The sequence below is a fragment of the Vanessa tameamea genome, chromosome 25 (assembly GCF_037043105.1).
Source record: "Vanessa tameamea isolate UH-Manoa-2023 chromosome 25, ilVanTame1 primary haplotype, whole genome shotgun sequence".
NCBI classification, from domain to species: Eukaryota; Metazoa; Arthropoda; class Insecta; order Lepidoptera; family Nymphalidae; genus Vanessa; species Vanessa tameamea.
Genome location: NC_087333.1, coordinates 5,351,441 through 5,362,500, shown reverse-complemented (window position 1 = coordinate 5,362,500; position 11,060 = coordinate 5,351,441). Strand labels below are relative to the sequence as shown.

Sequence of the window (11,060 nt, the reverse complement as noted above, 5' to 3'; positions counted from 1 at the left end):
TTGTTTTATCTGTACTTTAACATAATAACATAATCAGCCTATAAATTTCCCACTGCTGGGCTAAGGCCTCCTCTCCCGTTGAGGAGAAGGTATGGAGCATATTCCACCACGCTGCTCCAATGCGGGTTGGTGGAATACACATGTGGCAGAATTTCGTTGAAATTAGACACATGTAGGTTTCCTCACGATGTTTTCCTTCACCGCCGAGCACGAGATGAATTATAAACACAAATTAAGCATATGAAAACTCAGTGGTGCCTGCCTGGGTTTGAACCCGAAATCATCGGTTAAGATGCACGCGTTCTAACCACTGGGCCATCTCGGCTCTTCTTTTTCTGTATGTATCTGTATTTTAATAAATATTAACTTATGAGATTGATATGGAAGGATATGGAAGGAATTGACTTAATCGCCTTAACTGACGTTCAAGACTCTGATGTCATTAGAGAAATATGACGGACTAATCGTTGGACTGTTGTAAGCCTTGTCAAGGATGTCAATACTTTGTATGAATGATTATTTATTAGTTTGTCCGTTTCGTTGGTCTAGTGGCTAGCGTGAAAGGTAGTAGATTCTGAAATTATGGTCTCACAAGCCCCTGAGATCGAACCATTAAAATATTAATAGGTCAGGTGACACTCTTGTGCCTCGGGAAATACGTAAAGTCGGTTGCCTGGAAGAGATCGCTATGTAGCGATAAAGTCGCCAAAATTGTACGCCTCTTTCGTTAAGGCTGGAATCTATGTTGTATTTATTTATTTTCTCTGTGTGGTGTAAAATAAAAGTCCCGCGTCGGAACTATTTCTGGTCGTATCCGTTTTGTCGTTTCATCGGATTTATCGAAATCGAGAGTTAGTTAGATAGATAGATAAAGTGTACCTGTGTTTGTGCACACACTCGTGCTCTATAAGATGACAAGCGCAGATGCAGCTCATCTCTCTTTGAGTGCTACTATTAAATAACTAAACAATACAAATTTGTTATTAAAACTCTGTGTGAGTTAAAAGAATAACGAAAATAAATTTAAATGTTATTATATAAACCCGTATGTGATAGAAAGAGACAGATAAAGGAAAGGAAGGGAAGATTCGCCTGGCTAACTCTTTTATTTCTTATTTGATGAGTTCTGCCAGTTCACTCTGCTGTCAGCCGCGTAAAAAATACGTTCCAAAAAGATCTATTACAATGAAAATTTGTTTTTGTTTCTTTTTTAAATTTAAATACCAAAGGATCTTCAAACGTACGTAAATAGCCACTAGGCTGCACTCTGCAGTTACCTTTGCCTGAACAAAGGCGAACTCGTCTAGCAATTGTCTACTTATCCGGCCTTGACAATAATGTAATTATGCACAACGGTATTTTAACACATCGAATATTTTGAATAACATAAAACTATTTAAGCTTGAAAATGCAGTTTTATCGCGAGTGGCGATGTCGATCGGACACATTTACGGACTCGAGAATAAATTATAAGTTACAAGTATGGTGCGTTAGTATATATAATCTCATTTATACATATACGGAAATTAATATAAAAAAACAGTCGTAATTTGTTTTTCCTTTGGTTAAGTAGATAAATATCTCATAATACTGAAGACATAAAGTAGGTTATATTCCGTATGACATCTAGAATAAGTGAATTAAATTGATTCTCATTATATCAATAGTCTAGATTTAAGCTCTGTTATTTATATACTAATATTACATACTTAATCTCCAAAACGCGTTGCATCTTCTGGTATATGTTTAATGTATATTTGCTTAGTAGGAAGTTCGTTTTCACTTAGGCATTATAAAAAAAAAAAACATAATGGCAGATGGCAAGCTAACGTTACGTAGATTAGCGTATACCATCTGGACTTAGTAAACTTAGCCGTGAATGATATTATCGGTCAAAAGTCATTTCGACCAGGAAGTTAACGGTAACATATAAATGATGATAATTCCTATAGATAACATCTGTCTCTTTCGTGTTCTGCGTCCGTTCTTTATTTATTTTGTAATATTAAATAGAATGTCAATATTATTTATATAATTATGTCAGTAGATATTTGGTTTTAGCTCAAAATGATAAACCACTAATAAGGTTACCCAGTATAATACCTTGTGAACACTCGATTATAAGTAAGTTTGTACGTATTGTCTGTCGTAATTTAATACGGAGTCTCCTTTATTTATATACTTATACGAGCTGTGCCCGCGACTTCGTGCGCGTTTGATTTTAACAAAAAAGTTATTGTAAGTTACTCCTACGTTACTCCTTATTACATCAGCTATCTGCTAGTGAAAGTACCGTAAAAATCGGTCCAGCCGTTCCAGATATTAGCCGGGCCAAACAGACACAAAAATTGAAAAAAAAAATGTTATTTTGGTATATGTACAGTTTATACGTACACATACATTTATTAAAAAGCGGTTATTTTAATATTACAACTAGACACTCCAATTTTATTATATGTATAGATGTAAAGAGATCCTCGTGTCGACCTCGTCCGGGCGAAATAAGAATTAATAATAATGAGATGCAAGAGACGGTCGGTATAAGGCGCTGCAATCACGTAAACCTTCCCGATTGCAGGGCATCCTACTGGGTCCAAACTAAAATCAACGTTACGAAAGAGTTCATGTACATGAAGATATACATAATAATATCAGGGCTAAGTTAAACTATCTGGTCGTGGTGTATATATATCGAGGAAAGCTTTAGAAGTTTTTGGTAGGGATGTGTTATTACAACGTTTTTATAATATATTAAACAAGATCATGAACACGCATATCACCTCAATAGTCTTGTTTTAACAGTTGAAAATGCGAATCTCATCTACTTCTAGAATAGTATGTAGTAGGTACTAAAACCTGCTCCAAAACGCGGTGATATAAGTTCAGTAGTTTCTCAGTTTGGCATTTAAAAAAAAGAATCTCCCTATCGATATCGATAGATTGATCTTAATGGAAGTACTCGAAATTATCATATTAATACATTCGATATTTTTCGAGTTTATTTATCTCTGTACCATTATGGGATCCCTGTATGGGATAACTTATCCTGGTTTCTGAAAGCCAAGCCAAGGGTGTAGAAAACTGTTTTGTCACAAATTGCATCATTATTACGACAAATGATTATACGGTCGTTTCGCAATGTTAAAATCACTACTAATTATTCGATTTGATGACTACATAATTTATTAGGCTTCGATTCCCAGGTTATAATACCTTCGCATCAAAAAGGTCACGTCACCGTTCGAAGTAAAAACATTATCAGTGTATATTTAATGATGTTGCGTAATAGTCCATTGAACTGAGTTTTTTGCGTATCGTTCACGACTTGTCGAGTTTTTATCTTGATGCTGGGAGACCGTCCTTGTTTGTAAGTGCATCGAACTCAAGGCTAAGTTGTGTTGGACATTTGTTTAAATATAACGGAATTATTATTTGCATTCTTTTATCTATTTTTATTTTTTTAGGCAAAGGCAGAGGCAAAGACAGTTCAGAACCATTTCACCCTGACTGTCAAGGAATCTTTTTTATGGCAACTATTGAAGAGCTTTAGTGTTAAGTTAGAAGCACAATTCCTAATATATGTTATTCTTCTTTCAATAATGATTATCGTCGATTACTCAAATATATTATTATTATTATTTAATAAGCTGCTTGTATCTGATGTACCGTCGGGGTAAGAAAGTTCGTCACCTTAAGATCTATTTTCGTGTGCACAGTATGAGCGATAACCTGCTTTACAATTTGAGTATGACATATTGCGTCGCAATGTTATTATAAGTCTCATCTAGCAAAGAGTATAATAGCGCTTAAGAGCTATAATAATAATAAGAAGAATCTGTCAATCGGGATGACAATAACAAACTTTTCACGAAACCTCATAGCCCTTCGTGAATGCTCGTGTAACATCGGAGATTAGGACATTGCCTTGTCTCATATAAAATAGAGTGCATAGTAGTAATCCTACTTCCTACTAATATTATAAACGCGAAAGATTGTGTGTATGGATCTGTTTGATGTCTATCTGATGGATGAATGTTTGTTACTCTTTCACGTAAAAATTACTGAACGGATTTGGATAAAATTTTGCACACAGATAGAATATGTACTGGAATAACATATTAGAAACTTTTTATCCGGGGAAAACATAAAATCTTTCGGAAACGCGGGTGAAACCGCAGGACGGAGTTAAAATAAAATAGTAAAAATAAATAGTTATTATGGTAAAATTTATTAATTTAAACAAATCTTATTTATTTTATTAAAAACGAGTATATCCGCCATTCGTATCAATCACAGCTTGTAGTCGATGTCGTATTGATACAACAAGGCGAGAGCATATGTCGGTTCCTCTGAAGCTCTCCCAAACACTTTGGCAATGTTCTACGACAGCTGATTTGGTTCTATCGTTATTATTTATCCACCTCTGCACCATCAAACCCCATACATTTTTGATAGGGTTTATATCCGTCGCTTTTGCAGGCCAAGGTATCACCGCCAATTCCCGGTGCCGATGTACCACTCGTCACACGTCACGTCATTACATTAACGGTCACTCAAAATAACGGCCGAATAATATTACAAGCGTTTTTATTCTAATTGTTGTAAAATCGCAAGATATTGCAAGAAAATATATGACACTGACAGACTTTGACAATTCAGTAGAAGATCTCATATCTAATTTAAATCTTGTAATGACTAAAAAAGTTTTTATGTTGATATGACACTAGACGTAGTCCAAAGATGTTACACTATATTGAACCAAGTTATGACTATGTTAGTTTAATTTTATATGCAGTTGTCTGTTTAGTGCTTTAGTTTCAAAAGGTACTAAGAGTTTACGACTCGATAAAGGAATGAATTTAAAAACTGACGAAGGTTTTCTTACTCTGACTGTACATCGGCAACATGCGTTTAGACTCGAGAACTTTGCCAAGCAATGGGACTTATGTACATGTAAACGTAGACTGTAACTAAATAGATTTGAAATCATCTTTTAGTTTATAAAGTCGCAGAATCGATCCTGACCTCATGAGCTATAGTCGTCCCCATACCTATCACAAGTGATAAGCGTAAAAAGTGGGGGTAAATAGGAATATTAGTAATTCCTTAATTAATTTGGGGCTTTGCTTCTGAATATTACGATAAGAACAGTGGTTTAAATTCTCATCTTGCCTAGTGTAACGTACACAGTTTCAGAATATATCATTGATCATTGGTCATAAGTGTCTTATTTTTTTTAATGTTTTAATATGTATTTAAAATTTGTTTCTAATTAATTTGATAGCTATAGTTTTGTCCATAAAAACTCGAATAAATCCTGTCGGAAGTCTTAGTTTAAATTGGCGTTAATTGTTATGACAAATAACTAGTAATATTTAAAGGTGTACGTGTTCTCAATGCATTAGAAAGCACAATGTGAAAACTCAAACTCTTCGTTTCTACTGTGCTAAAATCTGTCTAAACAATTACTACAGTTTCAATTTAACAGTATACATCTCTTACAATAATTTCTCAACGATCATTGTTCTGTTCATTACAAATATTTACAATTACCTGCATCGCTAATTGCCATCGACACGTAACACGGAGTGTTTTCTAAGTATCTACGATGCTGTCAACGTTTACCTCGTTTGTCTAGCGGCCAGCTCATAAGGCAAATTGCGGTCCTGAATTCAAAATCCTAGGTAATAAAAAGTTATCACACATTTCGGTCAAGAAATTCGATTTTTTTTTTTTTATATGCCTCCTGATAGTAAATGGCCTACATCCCATATATATTGGCGCTGTCAGAAATATTTACCGTTGCGGTGATATGTCACTTGAGCCTGTAGTTACTCTGCCTTTCAAACCGGAAGAACAATACTAATTATTAATCTTTGGTGGTAGAATATATGTGTAGGTGGCACAAAGCCAACAAGTAAACCGACTTATGTAGAAATCAAATTAAAAGATTTTTTGCAACGTTATGTTCAAATTTATTTAGATTCTCAAATATCGAGTTGACTTCATAATGAATGTTAAAAATTACTATTAGGTTTCGTAACTCGCAGCTCGTGTTAGCAGCTCTTCACGGACGGAGTGTGATTAGTGATTTCCTTTTAATTAACATACTTAATCATATGATGAGTTTTTGTAGTAGCCGAAACGAATGGCTTAATGTACTCGTACACCAACATTTGTCATAAATGAGGCCAACCCATCCGTAAATATTCCTAGGATCCTTAAATTCAGTTCGGACTAAAGTTGTAGTTTCGTTTATATTGGTTTTCTTTTGAGTTATTCAAGTAACATTCCTGTAAATCCCCTCAAAAGCTGAGCACGCTAAGGCCTTCGCTGCTTGTAAATTTTTCAATTATGCTGTTCCAATGGGGCTTGGTAAATTCATGTGTCGCAAAATTTTACCCGGAACATGTAGGTTTTATCAGGAGTATGAGATTAAACATATGATTATTCAGTTGAGCTCGACCAGAATTGAACGTTTGGGCAGTCTTCGGTCTAGATTCACGTAGATTTCATTTGTCACAAGCGGGAATCCCGCAATCGTTAGTGCAGAGGAAAACGAGGATTTATCTAAGTTCACGTTACTTACACTTTGATTCGTGGAGGTCACATTACAATGGAGCTATTGACCTCTAACTTGGGGTGTGTCTATCATAGTTTCGGTGGAGTCACTTTAAAAACAATTGATTAATAAAGGCATTCATGTTTAGGAGATATGTGGGCATTCATATCAATCAAAATATATCAAATGAATTACGACGTTTTTTCTCTTATTATTAGAATTCATGTCCGTATGATTTCTTTATTTCGTTAACATTACATTAAGAATATAATATCTACTAAATACGAACATAACGTGCAATTATGTAAAAGTAACTTTAAGTCCATTGATTTATATATTATGTCAGTAAGACAATATATAAACTATAATAATATATATATTTTTTCATTATATATGCTACGTTCTTTCCTGAAGTTCAAACTATCTACCTGTACGTAATGAACTGTGAAAGGCATTTATTAATAATAAGTTACAGTAAAATAACATTATGTACCCTTTTTGGGTAAATGTCTCATATAACAAGTGGAGTATATCCAGAGATCGTATGGCGGTTTTGTTGCAGAATTAATTTAGGCTCGTGTAAGTTTTCTCACGATGGTTTTCCTTCGCCTTCATAAACAACATCATGATAAAACATGAATTATAATCATATAATAACTCGGTGGTACTTGCTCTGACCCCACGTTTAAATTACCGTACAATCTTGTGGTACCATTTTAACATTAAATCTAAGAAAAACTGTAGGTATTTAAAATATGACGAGGCGTGACGTCATACGTCGTGACCTTGAATAATTCGGTTAGTTCTCTGAGTTAAACTATTGCATGTTTTAATTAATAGCGAGGTCTTTCATTGTTAACGTAAAACCGGTAAATACTAGATTCTTTGTTTGCATAAAAGCTGAGAGACCATTCTACTAACATATATTATCATTCGTTCCCTCTTCTATAGCCTATTCCAATGGAAGTAGGTAAACCTTAGATTTCGTGCGATTCGCTAATAACTCAGCTATATTGTAAACTACTATGAGTTAATGATTGATACATCTTTATTTATAATACAACACTACTACACTTAACTACTTATTTCCACTTTAATTTTACTTCCAAAATTCCGATAACAGTTCGCAATTCCATAGTGAATATCATAGATTAATCAAGCTCTCGACCAATGATGTCGCGTCAATTTCCTGTCAAATGTTGTTTATTTGCCTTTTTCCTCTTATGGTTGGAATAGAGTATATTTCGACTATTACTCACAAAAATAAAATTCAGCTTAATAGCAAATGAGGGTTAATTCTACTTATTTATATTGGTTCTGCGATCTAGATTATATTAGATCAAACTTCGGCTTTGTGGCAACGATTGTGTTTCGATACGATTTCGATAAGTTGACAACTCGTTAGTAGAATTGACTGGTTTACAGCAGTCAGGGTTCGGGTCTTCTGGTATTTATGTTCTCTTTAGTATCTAGTGGCTAATTCACCTGGCTGTAGGTCTGTGGTCCTGGGCGCGATATCCTGTTCGTGTGAATAACACAGTAATTGTGGATTTGATAATAAATTGTACATAGTATCTGGACCTTGAAAAACGGTTCTTCTCGAGTCCGCGGTGTTTATCTTCGAACCGGTGGTAGATTTTTGCCGATCAATAAGCAAGTGTAACGCTTCTATATTGAATAAAGATTTTTGACTTTGACTTGAGACTTGGCCGTGCTTACAATATCTTGTTTATAAACGTAGTTCTCGCGCCAAAACGTTTTCCAGTAGCCTAGTTCCCATCGCATCGTGATAGTATAGTAATAGAGTATACGTATGTTGCGAAACTTGTGTTTTGGAGGTATAGGAGCTATGTATGTATGTATTTTACTTTTAAGATGGGACGGGCACTTTGAAGTAAAACACGTTTATCTGACTCGTTCAAATAACAAATCGTTATAATTCATTCCGATATTAAAGTTTAATATAGATATTTTTATAATTAACAATTAAAGCAGGACTGACGCACTGGATACCATAAAACACGTGCAAAGTAGCGGGCAAAATCTACTATCTTATAATATGTGAGAAGGGCGGTGGATATTTATTTATTTATTTGACAATACAACAGTGCACATTAGTTTAAACTTAACTTCAGTACAATTGTTTATTAGGTAGGACCAAAACATGACACAGTCATTTAATACGTGCTATTAGAAAACAGTGATAATAACTAATTAAAATAATATAATACTTATTACAAGCAAAAAATGCATGATGTAATTTATGTATTTGTGAGCGTACTTGGGTTCGCATGTGTGCATACGTGTGCGTATTACTCATTACTTTTATAATATATTTTTCGACAAATGACACCGTTTGATCGGTCACAAAAAAATTTGGCACGTGTACGTATTTTTCCAAAAAGGTTTTTATATTATTTTGTAGCCACCTTTCATTGTTTTCGTAATCCTACTAATATTATAAATACGCAAATATTTTTTTTGATTGTTAGATTTGTTACTAAAGCACGCCAGTATAGTTGAACGGATCAGAGTGTTATTTGGTAGAGAGATAGACAAAAGTCTGGATTAGCACATAGGTTACTCTGTCCCGGAAAAAAATACGAACCAGCTCTAGCCTCTAGCTCTAGCCTCTAGCTCTCGCCCACCCTTCAAAGGGACGGGAACTAGAAATATATACAGATCATAGGATGGCAAAGGCCAATATAAGTAAAGTCACAGTAGATTATTGTACCTGAGACTCTCCTTTTGAGAAACCGGCAATCATCGACGAAGATTTACGTGTTTTAGCACCCGGTCAACCTAACCGATGATTGCGACACAATCTCAAAATAGCTTCATACTATATAAACTGTGCACAAGTAAATCTATGTCAAATCTACATCCTGAATTTTAATAGAAAACGAAAATTTTAATTTGTTAACCCCTTTGTCTCTGATGGAAATCATTCGCTCCTTTGTTTTTACTAGAAAAAGATCATTGTTCACGATTGGCTCGTACAGTCATACGCAACGGTTAGCCGATATTAGTCCTTAAACCTATAGTTATAAGGTTCGTACGATTCAGCTGTTTCTAATAAATGAACTACAGCGGTCTTTGTGTCAAACGCCGATGCCTATTTGGAAACGGTCTGTTTACATTTAAGATTGAAAACAAACACAAGCGGCGCTCTCTCCGCTTTTCTGTTCTAATATAAAATATTTATTACCGTTCGTTTATAATATTACATTATTTTTCTATTTGGTTATAATAGTAATTGTATATAATAACGGTCGAATTTCGCTAATGCTTTGTGTTAATTTCGAGTTCGTTTGAAATATATATATATAACGCATGTCATCAATGACGTAACGTCCTCATTAACCGAAAATTGAACGTCATTAACATTTCCTCGTATGAAACTGCAACATCCCGTAGTAAGCGCGTCAAAATTATTATCGGCAGCCGGTTTCCGCACGTGTGGCACCGGCGGGTGGCTTCAACGCGCCAGTTGACTGCTCGACGCCTCCCGAGCCTCACGGCCCGCACGCAACTGATATAAACAATCGAAACGACCTTTGTCAATCCCTACAAGTTTCCGACTTAACCCGCTTCCCTGACCCGTTTTCGACTAATTACGTAACGTACAAACGTCATGATGCAACTTCGTCGCTAACCCACTTACGGTCAAACTTGCCTCCAACGTATCGATATAACATGAGAGCACGTGTTTACCCCGCGCCGTCCGCTGCCCTTGTCCAATCCTAGGAGGGCGAGGGGTACCGCCGCGTCTCCGCCACCCAATCGCGGCTCGTTTACGAATTCGCCCCGACGAAACACGAACTCGACCGACAGGAGCCGAAGAGTGCGACAACCCCCAGTGCAGCTCCAGCCCCCAACATGGCGACTATGGTGGCCGCGTCGCCGGTCGCAGTGACAAAAAAACCTTCCATTAAAAAGTACAGGGCGCCGACGCCGCCGAGTAAATTGGAACTGGACGAAAACTGTGAAAGTGACAAGGACAAAGAAAACAATGCGCTCGAACGGGGGGAGAACGACAACGCGGACAGCGGTTGTATACAAACAAAGCAAGGTGACAGGCCGGCGTCTCAGGGCTCGCCGGTCACGAGGACACTGGCGCCGAGGCTGAACGGCAATGTTGACAGGAGCTCGGTCCTGTCCAAAGCGGCAATGTTCGAGGCCGGGAGCCCCAGGACGAAGGAGAAGGATCCGGCTGAAATGTCGCTTCGGGAACGCAAAGCGTTGTTCGAAAAGAATAAGGGTGTAGCGATCGTACCAAAGGCTCCCTTCGGCCTCGCACCCTCCGTCAAAACACTGCACGGAGACACGAAAGGTAAGTTCAGTTCTATTTATAGTTTAGTGTTAATGGTTATACGAAACATGACACACACTTTTTATATAGTTTTATTTGTGATCTTCGCTGTCGGATAAGGTATTCAGAAAAAAAGTTTTTTTTGCTTTAACAGATTACACCATTTTTTTTAAATCTTTCATTCAG

At 36.2% G+C, this 11,060-nt stretch overlaps 1 protein-coding gene across 6 annotated transcripts in view; it reads left to right on the top strand.

Annotated features, from left to right (window-relative positions):
• The window catches only part of Scra (scraps), a 60,534-nt gene that overhangs the window by 16,563 nt on the left and 32,911 nt on the right, over positions 1–11,060 (top strand). For 5 of the 6 annotated variants that reach the window (XM_064218937.1, XM_064218938.1, XM_064218939.1 and 2 more), the window contains exon 7: positions 10,310–10,895. In XM_064218937.1, the coding sequence (XP_064075007.1) occupies positions 10,310–10,895 (586 nt within the window). The remainder of the gene's footprint in view (positions 1–10,309; positions 10,896–11,060) is intronic. The other variant, XM_064218941.1, reaches the window with a different exon arrangement.